The sequence below is a fragment of the Marmota marmota genome, unplaced genomic scaffold, assembly GCF_001458135.2.
Source record: "Marmota marmota marmota unplaced genomic scaffold, marMar, whole genome shotgun sequence".
Lineage (NCBI taxonomy): Eukaryota > Metazoa > Chordata > Mammalia > Rodentia > Sciuridae > Marmota > Marmota marmota.
The window spans coordinates 7,783,551-7,804,059 of NW_026000221.1; the positions used below are offsets into that span (position 1 = coordinate 7,783,551).

The 20,509-nt window shown below is 31.4% G+C and overlaps 1 protein-coding gene across 1 annotated transcript in view; it reads left to right on the forward strand.

The window, feature by feature from the left end:
• Nucleotides 1-20,509, forward strand: part of Commd10 (COMM domain containing 10) — a 204,567-nt gene that overhangs the window by 24,091 nt on the left and 159,967 nt on the right. The window contains exon 5 of the mRNA XM_015488463.2: nt 7,858-7,968. Within this exon, the coding sequence (XP_015343949.2) occupies nt 7,858-7,968 (111 nt within the window). The remainder of the gene's footprint in view (nt 1-7,857; nt 7,969-20,509) is intronic.

A 20,509-nucleotide genomic window follows, 5' to 3' on the forward strand; every position in this document is an offset into this window, starting at 1 on the left:
TATACTAGTATTTATTTCATGTTTTCCATCAGTACTACTAAAATCTGTTTTAGTGTGTGCCAATTTCAGTCTTCTATTTATCAGTGAATGAATGGACATTTTGATATATGACCTCTTCTACTTCTTGCAGTTAAAATGTAACCTTTGGCAACATTGCCAGCTTTATACTACAGTGATGATTGATGTAATCCTTATATCATTTTGCCATTATTATTTAAGAATGAATAGAAAGCTAGGATGGAAGTGTGATTCTTCTGATAAGGAGTATAAGTTTCATAAATGTGACACAATTTATATAGAGGTAAGACTCATTAGTATCCTGAAAACATTGTGCTTTTTCTCAAATTGTATAATTGTTGCTTTAAGGATGATATATATGTATATAATATTTAAGAAAGCCATATATATAAATAAAATGCTGAAATTAAAGATTTGTCTTAATGCCAGGGCATAACTTGTTTTTAGCCCTGAGGGAGGAGAGAGTGAAACTTCCTTTATTATTTTTTGAGTTTTAGACATTCCCCTAGTTAAGAATCTGTTTTAGTGGGGGCGTGCTTTGGAAGGATTCATGTAGCTCCTTCCCCCTTCCCTATCTCTTCTTTGCCTCTATGAATGTAGAAACTCTCCTTCACTTGGCTGAGAGCAGTGGGATTGGCCCACAGTAGGATCGGCCCACCCTGGACCACCTATGGAATTGTGAGCCAAAATAAACATTCTTTTAAATAAGACATCCTTTTAAAAAAGATAAAAAGAATCTATTGTATACAAAAGTTAAGAATTACCTACATTTCTTATATTTGTTTGGCAATTTAATAATAATTTATAATATTCTTTTTGCAAATTTATTCCACCTTTCAAACAACTAGATCTTTTGAATAGAGAACTTTGAGCCCTGAAACCTAAAAAGGAGAATAAAACTTGGGCTCTTTTGGAGGGTCTTCAAATAACAGATTGTTTATAAGTTTGCTCATTTGATTAATGAACCTACTTTTGGTGATTGTATGTACCCTTTTCACATTCTACATAATTTTCTTTCTAAAAAATTAAGGCAGAAATTGAAGTATAATCATTTGTGCTATAGTGTTGTGCTCTGGTACATAGAATGTTGTTTCCAATGGAATTGGTGGTCTCTCCTATTTCCTTTGGTAAACTGTGAGGAAGTAATCATACAGTATGATGGAGGGAAAGAATGGAAATTTCTATTTTAGATAAGTGTAAAATTATGCTTGATCTATTATTTTAAACAAAGGTTTAGTTGCACACACATTGTTGAGAAGTCATAAATTCTCATTTCAAGAATGTTATATAAATGGAGTAGTACAGTATATAATATTCTGGAATTGACTTTTTTCACTCACCATAATTCTTTCAAGATTCATTCTTTTTTATGTATTCAGTAGATCCTTTTTATTGCTAAGCAGTATTCTGTAGTATGGATATAAACTAGTTTATTTAAACATTTCAGTCTTGAAAGCCTATCTGAGTTGTTTTAATTATTACAAATAAAGTTGTTATAAACATCTGTATATTGTATTTATGTGATCATAAGTTTTTTAATTCTCTTGAATAAATGCTCGGGAGTGCACTTGTTGGGTTCTATGGTAGTTTTAGTTTAGTTTTATTAGAAACTACCAATATATTTGCCAGAGTGGCTGTATCTTTTTGCATTCCCATCAGCAGTGTATGAGGTATCTTCTTTCTCCATATCCTTGCCAGCATATGTGTTGTCATTATTTTTTTTTAACTGTTCTAATAATTGTGTGGTGATATCTCATCATGGTTTCAATTTGCATTTCTCAGATAATTGATCATGTTCAACATTTTTTCTTGTGCTCATTTGCCACCTGCATGTTCTCTTTGGTGAAATGACTCTTCATGTCTTTTGTACTTTCTTTTTTTTAAAATTTGTTTTAGTTAGTTACACATGATACTACAATGATCTTGACATATCATACATTTGAGTCAAATGGGCTATAATTTCTCATTTTTTTGAGTGTACAGGTTGCAGAATCACATTGGTCATATAGTCATGTATATGCATACAGCAATACTAGTGTCTATTTTATTCTTCTGTCCTTTCTATCCCCCTTTCCACTCCCTTCCCCTTCCATCACTTCTCTCTACCCAATCTACTGTGACACATTTCTCTCTCTTTTTTTTTCTTCCCCCTCACACCATCATATATGTAATTTTGTATAACGATGAGGGTCTCCTTCCTTCTTCCGTGCAATTCCCCTTCTCCCTCCCTTTCCCTCCCACCTCTCTTCCCTCTTTTGTACTTTCTTAATTGGATTCTTTATTGTTGAGTTTGAGGGCTCTTTATGTATTTTAGTTACTAATTCTTTGTCAGAAATGTGATTTGAAAGTATTTTCTCCTCGTCTGTAGAGTTCTCATCTTAATAGGGTTATTTGCAAAGCAAAAATTGTTCACTTTTTTGAGGACAAATTTACTATTTTTTTCTTTTATGGATTTTGTTTTAGTTGTTAAACCTAAGAACTGGTTTGCCTAGCTTTCAGTTGTCTGGAACTTTTTGTTTAATTTTTTTCCCCCTAAAATTGTGCAGTTTTATGTTTTTATTTGTGTCATGATCCCATTTAAGTTAGTTTTTATACAAGGTTTGAGAGTTCATTTGAGGTTCATTTTCTTTTTTCTTGTCTGTGGAGTCTTGAAGTGGAAACCTAGGCTTTTTCTTTTATTAGATGTAGTCATTTGGTGCTTTAAATTTCCTTCTTATAAATATGTTGTTCTGTGTCTCACAGAATTTAATACACTGTGTTTTCACTTTCAATTAGTTCAATGGATATTTTGATTTCCCTTGAGAACTTTCTCTTTTGACTTGTGGATTATTTAAAAGCATGTTGTTTTGTTTGCAAATGTTTGGGGATTTTTCTGTTGTCTTTTTGATTTTCATTTCTCCTTTGATATCATTGTGGTCAGAGAATACTCTGTATGTATCAGAAGTAACACATATATGGCATATATAGCATATAATGATATTTAGAAATAGGTATAAAAACAAAAAGTGTAAACTTAAATCATTCAAAATAAGGATTAAATATCTTTATACAATTTATAGAAATGAAGGCTGGGATATAGCTCTATGTTACAGTGTTTATGTAGTGTGTACAGGCCCTCTGTTTAATCCCGAGCAGTGCAAAAACAGAACAAAGCAAAATTAGTAGAAATGAGCACATCACCTACTTAAAATTTCTTGGCCAAAGGATTATAAAGTAAAAACATTTCTGGACTTTATGTAAGAGATATGCCCAAACAAATTGATACAGCATATTTGAAAGTAAATAGACATGTGATTTAAAAGATAAATAAGTGTGTAAAAAAGAAAAGTGAGTTCTGTGCCAAGAATCAGAAGTGATGCTTATGCATTGAAGGGGTAAGACAGGGACATATAGATAGGGAATGGATAGTTATAGATAGGGAATAGGACTCTGAGATTTGTTGTAGCAATGGCATTTAAGAGAATAAACTTAAAGAGAGAAATAAACTTATGTAAGGCTTACAATATGTCTAGAACTGAATCCTAGAAATCAGATACACAGGAAGAGGATAAATTTCTATGCTAAAATACTTTTAGAGATAACAGTTTTTATTACAGTTTTTACCATATGGGAAAAACAGGTTATGAAATAAATTTAGTAAACATGAAAAGATATTGTTTAACTTCTTTAAAAAAATTTTAAGGTCTTCAAAGGAATTGCAGTATATTACTGTGAAAATAATCAACGTTGATCTTGAAGTAAAAAGGAATGGAAAGTATGGTGTATTTTTAATCTTCTATTTGTCAGATGCTTTGCTGGTACTTTTACACATATCTCAGTGGCAACAAATACTCAATGCAATGGTTAATTAGATTTCCTCTGTTTTACCCAACATGAAGAAACTGAGATTATAAGGATTAAGTAATTTTTCCAATAGCCTGAAATTATGATGGTGAGCCTGGAATTTGAATACAAATTTGAATGATTAAAAAACAAGTAATAATCTTATTATGGAGACTCAAAGATTTCATTAAAAAACTGCATAAGTGTTGGTTAAGTACACATTCAGAAGTTAAGACTTGAAAAAAATAAAAATGCCAGTTTCTTTCTTTTTGCCACAGAGATTCTTTTTATTATATTTATTTGCTTATCAGAATTCCAAATAAAAATTCTTTGATAAGTAATGGTAGTTTCACTGTTAGGTCAAGTTCATGGAGTTCAGAGATTCCTTGGAAATCTAGGAATGGAACCACTATTTGACCCAGCTATCCCTCTTCTCATACTGTAGGGACACAGCCACATCAATGTTTATAGCAGCACAATTCACAATAGCTAAACTGTAGAGCCAACCTAGATGCCCTTCAACAGATGAATGGATAAAAAAATGTGGCATATATACACAATGGGATTTTACTCAGCAATAAAAGAGAATAAAATCATGGCATTTGCAGGTAAATGGATGGAGTTAGAGAGGATAAGGCTAAGTGAAATTAGCCAATCCGGGCCTACTGTGAGCCTAGGTCTTGCACGGGTCCGTTTGGATGGATATGCAGTTGCTGAGTATTTTAATGTACAGGTGTGTAATATATATAGAATACACTTTTATTTTAAATAGAAGCAAATGAAGTTTAGCCAACCTAAGGAAAAACTCTACCTTAGATTTTGTTGTTTCATGTGTAATTAAAATATTGATAACTGTCATATCTCATTATGAATTCTTAGGAATAATTAAATAGTATACTATAAGACATTCACTTTGGCAAAAGTTGTTGTGCTGCAGTTGTGTACAATGAATCAAAATGCATTCTGCTGTCATATATACCTAATTAAAATGAATAAATAAGTAAATTTTAAAATGACAATGAATAATATGAGCACAGAAGGATAATTCTTAGCTATATTATAAATATACATGTACCTACTTGAGTATAGAATGTATAGTTTGAAAAGAACACTAAATTGGAGAAGTTGGGAAAGGAGATGCCTTTAATTCAATATTTGATAAAACAACATTTAATCCTTTTTCAATAAGTTAGTGAGGTATTATTAGCTTCCAATTTGCAAGTGAGTAAATTGAGGCTCACAGAGGTGAACATTTAACTTGTTTAAGGTTAGCTTCTAATGAATTCCATAGTCCATTGTCTATAGTCTTATTATTACTTACCAGTCCAAGTAACCACTATAAGGTAATTTTTACTCACTATAGAAAGTGTTTCTGGGCATGCTTTGATCTGTAGATATCAAAATTAATTGTGTATGTGAGTTTATGAGCATGTATAAAGAATCAACCAAAATGTTGACTCCGTAGGTTATAGTTTTGACTAATTACAAAACCATATACAAGTGGAAATAGAACTGTTTTTTTGCTCCCCTTTCTGCTGCCATTCATTTTCAGGTAAATACTCTTCCTTGAAAGCATATGTATGTTTTGTGCCCAGTCACTTATTTTAGAAGAATCTTAGTATTGACTCTGTCAAGGGCTCTTGTAGGACACAGGGATATAAAGGTGATTATAACTCTAGCCTTATCTCAGTCTACCCTAAGAACATAAACACTAGGCAAATAATTGGGATATACTGATCTAAGTGTTAATAGAGAAGGTACAGAATACTGAGAGAGCAGAGTGGCAAACTGCTGAGAGAAGGAAAAGTGAAAAAACAGAGGAAATGACAATGGATCAAAATCACATAGGAAGTCACATAGTGCACTCTGGGAATGATACTTGGTTCAGTGTTGCTGATGATAGATGATTAGTAAGCTGTACTAGAGCACAGTAATGGGGAAGTAGTTAGGCATCACATTTTGAGGAGCTTTGTAGACTAGTTTTAGGACTTAAGAATTTGGTTTTTATATTGTAGGTAATAAAGAGCTATTAGAGAATTTTAAGAAGGAAAATGGGATAAGAGGATGGGTTATATAGGAGGCAGGGAGCCCAGATAGAAGATTATTTGTGGTCATCTGGGAAGAGATGGATGATAGTATGGGAATTGGCTCATGAATTTTGGAAGATATTTGAAAAATATTTGAAAGATAACAAAAATTAAATGACCAAAATGCTTTGTATTTATAATGCTTTGAAGCTTCACTATTACTGAGTATGCATTTTCTATTTTGATACTGCCAATAAATTAGAAAAGTAGATAGTTCAGATAGATATTTTTATTTCATGAGGAAATTGAGATCTTGAAAGATTAAAACTTAGCCAGGGACACTTAGCTAGTGAGTGATAGCATGACCATGAGCCAAAGCATAAACTTCAAGTTCAGTGCTCTTTTAAATTCTTCCCTACCAACTTTATGCAGTGTCTAAGCATTTATTAATTGATACCAAAGCCTTACCACAATGGGGGCATATTTTAATCTATTTACTTAATATTTATTTTCATTAGTTATGTTAAATGCCTAAAAAATAGGGGTAGGATCAGTTAAATGAGATCAATACAATGTTCCACAGGTCCATATGAATATCTAGAAGGTGCTTTCCAGTTAAGGCATTGCATGTCAAAATGCTTGTGAGTATGAGAGTGAATATGATGTATTTATTAGAAGTTCTGTTGCATGTGACTGTTGAAAATAGTGGTTGGCTTTTGTCAGAGACTATGCTTACTGTAATCAGTGTAAAAGACAAGTACAGTAAGGATCCTTAACATGCACCATTAAATTGATTTTTTACTCATTAGGGATTATGCATTATCTTCCCCATATACACATAACCTCTAAAAGTGCCAGAAAGAACAGAACTGTATCTTTATTTTCTCATCACATCCTCTCTCACATAGATAATACTTTCATTGCTCTTTTCCAACTTGGCTTTGAGTCACTACTGTGATTCTAGCTGTTGAGCAGTCTTTCAAGTTAAGTGATTAGTATTCTGGTCAAGTGAAAATTGTTGTGAAGCTGGCATTTTTACTCAGTATAGCCAAGGTAGTTTTGCTAAATCCATTATCAGGGTCATGTTGTTAGAGGCATATAATAATTGCATTTTACAAAACTTCCCTAATATTGATATTTGATATTTGCAGGAAATTGAATCTAAAAATCATATACTTCTGAGGTTGGAGGAAGCAATGATCAGTCAGGTTCCATAAACCACCTTTGTACTGCTTAACATTTTACAGGAAAAATTAAGTTGCTCTCCTAGTTTTGTCTTACCTGGTTAAATTGTGCTGTTGTATTAATTAAATCAAAGGAAATATTCTAATTAATTTCCATCATAATTGGGAACTATGGTAAGTTATAGTACTTTGTAAAGTATGAAAACCTGTTGGGTACCACCTGGTGACAAGTAGATATCAGTTCATCACCAGGCTCTATTCCATTCTCACTGTATCTAAACGTGTGAACCTCTTACCATCTGGGTACTTTAGTTTCTCTCTACATTAAAATGAAAGAAGGAAAGGAGACAGGGAGGGAGTGAGGAAGGAAAGTTTTACCTAATACAAAGATTTTTGAAAGATAATGGGAAATCATTAAAGGATTTTTGCCAATATATGCTATTTACTACTTGAAATTTGTAACCATTTTAAAATACTAGCTTTTACAATGCTATTTTAAAATAAAAATATACTTCAAAAAGCCATTTGCTCTTTTTGTGTACTTCATTGCTTAGAATTTTTATTTTTAGAATAGAGTGTATTTAAAGATCACTTTTACTGTTGAATTTGACAGGCATGGCAAGAGGCCAATCTAATGAGCCCAAAGGGAGAATTTGCAGAGTGTGCAGGTTAAAGGAGGCTTGGAACTGACTTTCCATGAAGAGTAGGCTATCCATGTTCATTCCTGCTGAGTGGAAATTTGCTTAAAGTTGACTGTTTTCTTCCTTCTGTACCATCTGATTCCAATCTACACTTGTCTTTTATAGCTAGAGACAGTTGGATGGCAGCTTAACCTTCAAATGGCTCACTCTGCTCAAGCAAAACTGAAATCTCCTCAAGCTGTGTTACAGCTAGGAGTGAATAATGAAGATTCAAAGGTAAGAAATGGTGTCCCTTTGAAATATGATGTTTTTGTTTGTTAGGTCTTATAATTTATTGATAGCAGAGTCTTTGCTCTTTGGATTTAAAATTTAAACATGAATCAGGTGAATTAAATAAGGATTAATAAATTGACAGATCTTTACTTGTGGCAGGTTTTGATGTCAGATTTAAATATCATGTCTTTATGTATCTGAAGAAGTAGCCTATCTTGAAAGGTACCTTTTTTTGTAAAAACATTTTTGTTTTGGTGCTGAGACCTGGGAATGAATTGTATGAACATTTTATAATGTTTTCTTTTAAATTCTACAAAGGAAAAATTTGGTGGAGATCATGTAAAATTACTTTAGGTATTTGTGAATATTGCTGGGTGTTTTACGGTTTAAACTGCATATATATGGTATAGGATCTATTATTTGCTGTTTCTTATATGAGTTTATCTCATTTTAAGATAAACAGTTGAGACTGAAGTGCTATGAAAGATCTGAGGAATGAGATATTGTTTACAATGGCTGAATGTGATTAGAGAAGAACAGCATTTATGATGGCCATTGAAGGGTGGAAATGATACTTCTTTGGCAATGTTTATTACAACATTCTTTGGCAGTGTTTATTACATCTTTCACTATTGTTTATTGCATTATGCACATATCTGTATTTAAAAAACTGGAACCTGGGGCTAATCTAAGTTATATGACTACAAAATTTTATGCAATTTAGATCTTATGTGTAATTTATTAGTTTATTGCAGTGTTTCAAAATGTCATTTCATGTTTTTACTGGGAAGTCATATAAACTTAGTGGTTAAAAGTCAAACTGGTATATTATGCAAGTTAAGAGGGGTGTAATCTTGGTTATGGTACTTAATCTTTGTGTCAATTTCTACACTTGTACAATGGAGATAATTGTTTCTATTTCACATAATTTTTGTAAAGATTTCATGCGTAGTGTATGTAAAGTCCATTGCTTGCTATTATGGTAAGTGCTCAGTAAGTGCTGGCTACTAACATCATCAGTAACACTTTTGAGGGTTTAAATAAATAAACAAATACCCTTGTTTTAGGCCAAAATTCTCACTAAATTTATTTCCTAATGAGATTATTACTTTTTCTTTTCTAATTTCTTGATTCTTACTCCCTTTTTTTCCTTGATCATATTTTTAATATGTATGCTTGCTGGGAATTTGGGAGGGAAAGGACAGCCCACAAAGTCCCTTTTTCTTCTATGAACTGGGGAGGCATTTCTTTAAGTTTAGGAAAATGATCTGGAATTCCCTGGTGTAAACTGGGCTATTCCATGAATAGAATACGTACATCTGTATGTACAATACATACTCAGAGTATCTTGTTTTATTCCTTTTGACTACAGTATGTTAAGTTTGAGTATAAATTGCTAGAAGCATTTTATAGATTGGAAGCATACTGTTTTGACCATATATTGGAGATACTTTAAGCATTATGACTTTGCAGTGCTTGACTTTGGGATGCCCAAGTCCTCCCTGCTCCTTTATTATAGCTTCACAATATGCCTATGTATCTGTTATATTTTTAGACAGAGGGAATGAATGAGTAATGCTTGTAATAGAACAGCCATATTTTAAATTCATATTATTCAGGAAGTCAATACAGATGTGAAGCTCAACTCATTTGAGATATGGGCTTTGAGTACATTTATGTTTTTCTGTGTTGCTATTTTGAAATTTTGAATGAATATCATTATATATGCACATTCATTAGCCTTATAATTATTAGTGCTACAGCACCATTTTCATTAACAGACACAGGAATAATAGCAGCACCCAAATATACAGGATATGTCTTTTTCATCTTCTATGCAAACTTCAGTGACTTGTTGTCTGTATTGCCTTTCTTTTCTATGGCATTGTGTGGATTTGGGTTTTATTGCTTCTATCTCCTGAGCAACGGACACTGCCAACCTGCACAGAAACATGCTACCTTCAAGTGATGCTGTGACCTATCTGTAAAGGATAGTTAAATACTATACCTGTTTCGCTCAGTGAACTGCCTTCTAGAAGTTTTGCTTTTTTCTTTTGTTTACATTTTCCTGTTTTATTACCTGTATTCTATTCTTCATTCTCTTACTTCATCCAGCTCCTTGATGTTAATTTTTGCATATTAAGGACCATGTATTTCTTTTCCCCCCAATATTTGTTGTTTTAGTCAGCTTTATTTTGTTTCTGTGATCAAAAGACCTGACAAAAACAATTTTACAAAAGGAAAAGTTTATGTGGGGCTCAGGGTTTCAGAGCTCTCAGTCTATATGGCCAGCTCCATTGCTCTGGGCCCAAAGTGAGGCACATCATGACTGACGAAAGGGTGTGGAGGAGGGAAGCAGCTCAGGACATGACTATCAGGAATCAGAGAGAGAGCTCTGCTCAACAAAGACAAAATATAAACCCCAAAGGTACACTCCCAGTGACCACCTCCTCCAATCACATCCTAATTGCCTACAGTTAACACCCAGTTAATCCTTTTAGGTAGATTAATGTTCTGGTTGGTTTAAGGCTCTCATAACCCAATCATTTCACCTCTGAATGTTCTTATATTGTCACACATGTAAGTTTTTTGGGGATATCTCATATCTAAACCATCACATTTGCTTTGTGCAGAAATGAAAATTCAGAATTATTGACAGATTGGAACATTAAATAAAAAGAAACAAAAAGAATATTAAATAAAAATAATAAAATAAAATATTAAATAAAAAGAATATTCTGTCATGGAGCATGTTTATCAAACTAATATTTTTAGAAAGGAAGATTAAAAAGTACTGTTTAGTTTATGATGCAAAGTACTATAAAGTACCAAATTGGTGTTTAAGACAGGAAGCATTAGACTATTTTAAATTTAAAAGTATAAAATTCATTTAAATTTAGTTATCCTACAAATATGCATATATTAAACTGCTTTGGAGAGCATTAGCGTCAGGGTAAATTGTAAGAAAGTATTTTGATATTGTTTACTTTTGAGCTGTTGAACTGAAAACTTACTGTAATTCACTGAAGAGTAGTTTCTAAGGAGCTCTTTTTCTTCTTTTTCACTTCCAACATTCACATGAAAAATGTAGCCTACAATGAAGGCTACATTTTAATTGCTATCATACTAGATAACATTGTTGGACTGTGGTCTCCTTTCTCTTAGAACATTTCTGTCTCAAGGCTTTCCTGTTTTGCTACTAATTTTATCATGAAACTGGGTGATTGTAGCTTTCCTACAGTATTTTGATATATTTTCAGGTTGTTTTCAGTTAATTGTCTTAGTGTTTGTCTATTGCATTTTTGAACAATAAGATTATTTTCTTGTTGTACATATACTTCAAAACAAGTTTTCTGAAGTTTTTTTTTTTTCCTCTGTTCTTTTCCTTCTTCTTTATTTTTTTTATTTTTTGGTTTATTTCGTTAGAGGGCAGTAGAGCGCTTTGCTTACCTAACCTTTTCAGGCATTCAGTGTTATTTGAAATAACATTCAAAATAACTTGTGAAGTCAGTAGTTATGGGAAATGCAAAGTGTTTGCATTTCTAATCTGTATATAACAATAGATTTCTCTTGTTTCTATCAACAGAATTAATGCCTATTAATCAGATGTGGATAGAGCAAATAAATGAAATCATCATAATTCAGCTTTTGTTAATTTGTATGTGATCATTTGCCAAAATGAATTTTTTAAAAAAGCCTTCTATACTATTGACTTTTTCGTTACATTCTGTCATTTACAGTATTTTCTTTATGAGAAAAGGGAATAAGATAATTCCCAAGAAAATTGAATAGCTCTATTAGGTTATAGTTTAACTAGTTCCAGGCTAATTATAGACTGTTGAATTTTTTTTTTTTTGTTTACTTATAGAGAATATGTAACAAATATTGCTAACTCTGAATGACATCAGTACTTTAACTTTGAATGTTCTAATGTAAATATTAAAAGCATTGAAATATTTACACGTTGCTCTTATTTCATATCCATCAATGCAATCATATTTAGTTAATATGAGGATTTAACAATTTATCGTATATCTTTTAAGAAAGAATTATTGTGTTTCATTTTGCTTTTTTTCTTTTGCAACAACTGGGATAAAATTGCCTTGATGAGATCTTTCATTTTTCTTGATGCTAAAAACTGAATTATACTTAGGCTGTGAAAGGTACTTTTTGGACCAATAATTATGACTTTGAGTAAACTTAGATATCTTTATACCAGTTTCTGAGGTAAAGATCTTCATTTTTATTTCCAAAATGTACAATTCATTTTATTAAGAATGAAAAAAAGGGACTTTTTCTCCTGTTTACTTAGTATTAGACATGATATTATCTCTTAATGCTTAAAATATCCTTTCAGGTATAAATTGTTATTATCTTTACTTTATAAATGGAGAAGTAGAGGAAATACAGAGGTTAAATAATTTTTCCAGATTTGTCATTCAAATATTTATTAGGTTTATTTCAGAGTCCTGTGTTGTGTTATCTTCATTGGTAGGGTACTATATCATTTTACTTATTTAATAATTTAGTACTTGATCCTATAATATGAATACATTTCAAGATGTTGAATACATTATAAAATGCAAAGTTTTGTTATTATTTTTCTTAAATTAGAGTTATTTTGATTCTAAATTTTATTTTTCTCTTCTTTTTATTTGATTAAGGTGAAAAAAATTTTACACTTTTAGTGAGACACTTATTTACTGTTATGTAGTAAGTAAAGTAATATATGATATCAGTTCTATTGAGTCTACGTTTATTAACAAAGGGCTATATTACATCACTGACAAAGAAATGTGCTATATTACTTGAAGAGAAAAATATCCTCAGATTTATTTAGGATAGATGTCTCAAAAAAATAAAGTGTGCTAATCAAATCATAAACTCTTATTATAGAAATTGAAATATTTAGAAATTTTTTGTTTTTATATTGGGGATTGAACCCAGAGTTGCTTAACCAGTGAGTCATATCCCCAGCTTTTTTTCATTTTTTATTTTGAGACAGGGTCTTAGTAAGTTGCTTAGGGCTTCCTTAAATTGCTGATGCTGGCCTTGAACTTTTGATCCTCCTGCCTCAGCCTCCTGAGTCATTGAATTATAGGTGTGCATCACCATGCTCATCTCTTTAAAGGTAATGTTAGAGGCTGGCGTTGTGGGTCAGTGGTAGTGCACTTGCCTAGCATGTATGAGGCACTGGGTTTGATCCTCAGTACCACATAAAAATAAATAAATAAAATAAAGGTATTGTGTCCAACTACAACTAAAAAAGTATTAAAAATATTTTTATTGCTGCATTGTAGTTATAATAGTGGGAATCATTTGACATTTGACAAGTATTTTATTCTTTTTCATGCTATAGTATATGGGATTATTTTCTTGATTTCTTTTTCAGATAGATCATTATTTGTGTCAAAATACAACTGATTTTTGTTTCTTGAAATCTTTTTCCTGCTACTTTACTGAATTTTTAATTTAACTGTGTGTGTGTGTGTGTGTGTGTGTGTGTAGTTTCCAGGGTCATGTCATCTATAAACAGGAATAATTTTGTCATCCTTTCCAATCTGGATGCCATTTATTTCTTTTTCTTCTCTGATTGCTGTTGTTACTATTTACTATGAGGAACAGAGGTGAGAAGAGCAAGCATCCTTGCCTTGTATCAGATCTTAGCAGAAAAGTTGTTGTTTTCCCCCGTTAATTATGATGTCGGCTGTGGGCTTTTTACAAATGATCTTTGTTACATTGAGGAAACTTTCCTTCTGTAACTAGTTTATCCATAATTTTTATCATGAAAGAATGTTGTACTTTGTCACATGACTTTTTTTTTGCCTCTATAGGGATGTTCATGTGGTTGTTATTTTTTATTTTATGATGTGTATCACAATGATTGACTTGTGTATGTGTAATCAGCCTAGTATTATGGGTATAAATCTCACTTCATAGTGTATAATATTCTTTCTGTAATGTTGAATTCAGTTTGCTTATGTTTTATTGAGAATTCTTTTCATTAGTGTTCATTAGAGATATTGGCCTGTTGTTTTCTTTTCTTGTGGTGTCTTTGACTGTTTTTTTTTTTTTTTTTTCATATTGGCCTCAGAAAATGAGTTTGGAAGTATTTTCTCTACATCTAGTTTTTAGGAAGAGTTTAAGGAGGATCGGTATAAATTCTTCTATGAATGTGTGGTAGAATTTAGCTTCATGTGAAGCCATGAAGATTTTACAGTACTGGTTGTGGGTTTTCTTTGTTGTTGTTCTTTTTGAGGATTACTACTTGAATCTATTGAATTTTTCTATTTTCTAATTAGTTTATTTATGCTTAGATCTTTGGTAGCTCCTACGCCAACCCTGCGTTTAGTTTGTTTTTATTTTCTAGTCTTATGAAGTGTAAAATTAGGTTGTGTATTTGAGATATTTCTTTTTTAAAAAATTTATTTTTTAGTTGTAGTTGGACACAATACCTTTATTTTATTCATTTATTTTTATGTGATACTGAGGATCGAACCCAGGGTCTTGCATGTGAGAGGCGAGGACGATACCCCTGAACCACAACCCTAGCCCGAGATACTTCTTTTTTAAATGTAGTCATTTATTGCTCTAAGCTTTCCTTAGACTGTTTTTGCTGCTTTCCATAATTTTGGTAAATCATGTTTTCATTTTTTCTCATTTCCATTTTGTTCCCTCCAACATTTTTTTTTTTTGATGGTGTTGGGTTCTAGTTTCTTTCCATTGTTGTTGTAAGAGATACTTTGTATAATTTTGCTTTTCCTAAATTTGTTAAAATGTGTTTTTGTGAGCTGGTCATGGTAGTGGATGCGTGTAAACCCAGGTACTTGGAAAGCTGCTGCAGGAGGATTTTAAATTCGAGGGCAGCCAGGGCAACTTACTGAAACTGTCATGAAATAAAAAATAAAAAAAGTTTGGTGGCATAGCCTGGTTGTAAAGCACCCTTGAGCTCAATCTCCAGTACTTCAAAATAAAAATAAAATAAATTGTTTTATGACCTAACACATAGTTTATCTTGGGAAATGTTCTGTATGCATTTAAGAAAAACATGAATTTTCTGCTTTCAGAAAAAAAGTTCTGTATATAAAATGTCTGTTAAGTCCATTGGTCTATAGTTTTGTTCAAGTCTGATGTTTGTTGTCTGTCTGGATCATCTATTGAAAGTATGGTAATGAACTCTCCTATTATGGTATTGTCGCCAATTTCTCCTAGATTTTTCAAAAATTTGCTTTACATATTTAAGTATATATGTTTATAATTGTTATACCTGTGTATTGAATTGATTCTTTATCTTTATGTAATGATCTTCTTAATCTCTAGAGACAATTTTTTATATAAAATCTGCTTTTTCTGAATAAGTATAACCACTCCTGTTTTCTTTTATCTCTTGTTTACACTGAATCGCTTTTTCCATTTCTTCACTTTTAACTTATGTATTTTGTTCAATCAAAACCATGTTCTACATACACCATAAGATTGGATTTTGTATGTTTTTCTTTTTTACCTGTCTGAGATTTTGGATTTTGTATGTTTTTCATATAATCATCCTGTATCTTTTAATTGGTTAGTTTTCCCATTTGTATTTATAATAATTATTGATAAGAAAGAATTTATCATTGCCATTTTATTACCTATTTTCTGTTTATCTTGTGGTTCTTCTGCCCTTCTTTCTCTCTCTCTTTTTTTTTTTTAACATTCCTTTCTTCCTTTTTTACCCCATTTTTCTTAGTTTGATTTCTTTCTCTTTTTCTTTTGTGTAATTTGTATGGTTTTTTTTTCTATGTTGTCTGGAAGCTTATATAAAATACTTACATTATTTCACTTTAAACTGATAACTTATCTTACACGCAAGAACTTTCTGCTTTTTGCCTGTCCTCTTTACATATATTATCGATGTAGCAATCTACCACTATTTGTGTTATGTATTCATTAATATAATTTAGTTGTAGTTTTTTAAAAATACTTTTGATTTCTATAAGATTATAATTGGTTTGCCTACCAATATGATCATAAAATATTTTTTGTGTGATATATATATTTATATAATAAATATATATATTTATCTTTGCCAACAAGTTTCATATGTTGTTATATTCTCATGTCACTGTTTAATGTCTTTTTGTTTCAACTTTTTGAGTTCCTTTTGGCATCTGTTTATTGTTTATTTATTTATTTTTTAATAAGATAAGTCTGGTGGTAATATTCTCCCTTGGCTATTACTAGTGTAAGAAAGTTTTCCAACTACCTTTCTTTTTTATGTATTTTCTTTAGTTGTGGGTGGACACAATACCTTTATTTTGTTTATTTACTTTTATGTGGTGCTGAGGGTCGAACCTAGTGCCTCACATGTGTGAGGTAAGCACTCTACTGCTAAGCCACAACCCCAGCCCTCCCTTTCATTTTTGATGGACAGGTTTGCTAGGTATAGTATTCTTGGTTGACTATTTAGTTTTTCTGTATTTTTAGTATATCAGCTAATCCTTTCAGATCTGCAAAATTCTGCTGAAAAGTCTGTTCAGAGTCCTATGAGTGTTTCCTTTGTACATAACAAACCATTTGTCTCTTGCTACTTTTAAACTTCTGTCTTTAACTTTTGATAGTTTTATTATAATGTATCTCATTATGTACCCCAAGCATTGTATTTTAATTGATCGAATATATATAGTGAATTTATTTCTGCATATTCTCTTGATAACTTAAATTTACTTTTGTTACTAAAATAACTGCACATTTTTATAATAAAAATCAGAAAGGTTAAGGGAAAATATCAATTAAGATCAGACATAATTCCAATACTTATACCAGTGTTATATTTGCCTATATATCCTTCCACTTGTATTTTTTTTGTACATCTGTTAACTTGCAAGTGATTTTTAAAGATAGTCATATTCTCATGTCTTATGAAAAAAAATTAAAATTTTATTATTAATTTTTAATACTAGATATGGCAACAAGAATGCAGTCTCCCAGTTATCCCCCACTCCTTATTATATACCCAAAGGACTTAAAATCAACATACTATAGTGACATGACCACATCAATGTTTATAGCAGCTCAATTCACAATAGCTAAGCTGTGAAACCAACCAAGGTGCCCTTCAACAAATGAATGGATAAATAAAGTGGTGTGTGTGTATGTATGTATGTATGTGTGTGTATGTATATGTGTGTGTGTATATATATATAAATAATGAAATATTACTGAGCCATAAAGAATAATGAAATTATGGTATTTGACAGTAAATGCATGGAACTGGAGAATGTCATGCTAAGTGAAATAAACCAATCCCCCCAAACCAAGGGTTGAATGTTCTCTCTGATACGTGGATATTTACACACAGTAAGGGAGTGGGAGAAAAGAATAGAAATTTGGATTAAACAGAGGGGAATGAAGGAAGGGGTGGTGGTATGTGAATAGAAAAGACAGTAGAATGAATGGGACATAAATTTCCTGTGTTCATATGTGAATATACGACCAGTGTAAGTCTACACCATGTATAAACAGAAGAATGGGAGGAATATTCCATGTATCTATAATATGTCAAAATACATTCTAATGTCATGTATAACTAAAAAGAACACATAAAAAATTAAAAAATAATGCAGTATCACTCATTAATCAGATTTTAAAAATATATAGTAAATATTCTTTTTTCCCCTACAATTTTGTCTTCTGAAGAAGAATTCCATAATGTTTTGGGCTTTTTACTCACTAATTATTATCAGATGCTTTATAAAGTAAGCTTTGTCCCCAACAGTCCTTCGTCAAGATACTAAATTATTTTTGGCATTTAGACTAATTACTTAAGGTTCAGAAAATTTCTAGATGGGTTATTGGTTTTTCTTTAGTGGAAAATAATTGGTATAGGTTAATAGATGACTTTCCAGAATTGTTTTGGGAACGCTTAAAGACACTTGTAGGTTGCATTCAGATGTTTTAAGCGTGTATTAGTCCATTTATTTTTCTACAATGGAATACTTGATGCAGAGTAACTTTATAAAGAGAAAGTTTATTTAGATCATCGTTTTGGAGGCTATAAGCTCAAACAACATGATTCAGACTCTGGTAAGTGCCCCTCCTTAACCAAGTCACCTCATAACAGCTGGAAGTGGTGGAAATAAATATTGGAGGAAGAAATCATATCACCAAACAGGAAGCCAGAGATAGGCTCAGGGGTTAAACTCAAGCTATTATAGCAGTTTGTTCTTGTTAGAGCTACCTTAATCCCTTCTGAAGGCATCATCTCCAGTGATCAGGCGACCTCTTACTAAGCCCCACCTCCTAGAAGTTTCTCTCCTATTACCACACTGGGGACCATGCTTCCAACACATAAACCTTTGTGGATCCCAAAGTCATATCTAAACCACAGTAGAGAGCTTTTGGAGAAAGCATAAAACTACTATTTCAAAAATAGTTTCTTAGATAAGTACTTAATTGAAATAATTTTAGAGGCCAGTGAAAAACCCAGATATTTTTGTAATATTCTAGAGTCTTCTTTTTTTTTTATATAAAACTTAGTATTCCATTGTTGCACAAATTAAATAAGTTTTTGTTATATTTATTTTACTTCATTTTAAAACCACTTGTGGAAGAAATCTGATCAAATATTCTCAAGTGGTTAGAAAAAATAAAAATCACTTTTACTTATCACATCTTTGTCTCTATTCTTTGAAAACAAAGCTTCTTTGTTTGGAATCAGATTTATTTGAATATTCTTAGGGCTATGTGATTCCAGCATTCGAATTATTAATTTTATTTTGTATTCTTTTTCATTGTGATCAATTTCTCAATGATACTATCATTCAAGTTGTCATTTTTTTTAAATAAGAGGCATAAAGCCTTTCTTCAATTCATTTTTTTTTTTTTTAGTTTTGTGAGTCATTTGGCTTTTTTTTAAAATATAGCATTTTAATTTATTTTAAAATTTTTATTTGTTCTTTTTAGTTATACATGACAGTGGTTATATGGATTTTTAAAATAATTTTATATATTCAAGTTTATTGATACAAATCATATGTGTATAACTACTTGATAACACAAAGCAAGCCCCCTGCTCCCATGTGTGTGGGTGTGTGTAAGCTTTTTTCCTATATATTCCTGGATACCTAATGAAAAGTCTCTTTTTATCCATAATAAAACTGTGTAAACTAATAAAAATATATTTTATAATATCTTTGATGAATTAAAATAAACCAAATACTACACATAATTAGATTTACTATTCTTGTGGATAAAATGATAACATAATATTTAAGGAGATAATCCCTTGTAAAAATATTTAAAAATTTTTATGTCCTTAAGAATTAAAATATTATAACCTTTGTTTTATGTGTAAATACTTTCCTTAAGAGGTAGCTTTCTGCAAATGACATTTTGGCTAATTTAAATAATATTTTAAAGATAATAAAGCCATTTTGTATTTACATGAATCAAATAAAAAGTTTTGTAAAGCAAATAAAAAAAAGAATTAAAATATTAATTTTTAAAAATTTGTTCTAATTACTTATATTGATACTAGAATGTATTTTGACATATTATACATAAAAGGAGTATAATTTCTCATTCTTCTGGTTGTAGATGATGTAGAATTACATTGATTGTGTAATCATATATGCACATGGGATAGTAATGTTTAATTCATTCTCTTATCTTTCCTATTCCCATTCCCACTCCCTTTCCTTTATTACCCTTTTTCTAATCCAAAGTACTTCTGTAAGTACTTCTATTCCTCTCTAACCACCCACCTGCCCTTATTTTATTTAGCATCTGCATATCAGAGAGAACTTTTTGGCCTTTGTTTTTTGGGGGTTGGCTTATTTCACTTAGCATGATATTTTCCAGTTCCATGCATTTACTGGCAAATGCCATAATTTCATTCTTCTTTATGACTCAGTAATATTCCATTGTGTATACATACCACATTTTCATTATCCATTCTTCTGTTCAAGGACACCTTGTTTAGTTCTATAGCTTAGCTATTGTGAATTGAGCTGCTATAAACATTGATGTGGCTGTGTCACTGTAGTGTGTTGATTTTAAGTCCTTTGGGTATCAACTGAGGAGTGGGATAACTGCATCAAATGGTAGTTTCCATTCTACATTTTCTGAGGAATGTTCATACTGCTTTCCAGAGTACTTGCACCAATTTGCTGTCCCACCGGCAATGTATGAGTGTACCTTTTCCCCTGCATTCTTGTCAAAATTTACTGTTGCTTATATTCTTGATAATTGCCATTCTGACTGAAGTGAGGTGAAATCTCAGAATAGTTTTAATTTGCATTTCTCTAATTGCCAGAGATGTTGAACATTATTTTGTATATTTGTTTAGTATATAACTTCTTCTGTGAAATATTGATTGGATTATTTGGGGGTTTTGGGGGGAGGGGGATGTTAAGTTTTTTTTCAATTCTTTATATGTCCTGGAGATTAGTGGTATCTGAGGTGCAGGTGGCAAAGATTTTCTCCTGTTCAGTAGACACTGTGTTCATGTTCTTGATTGTTTCCTTTGCTGTAATGAAACTTTTTAGTTTGATTCCACCCCATT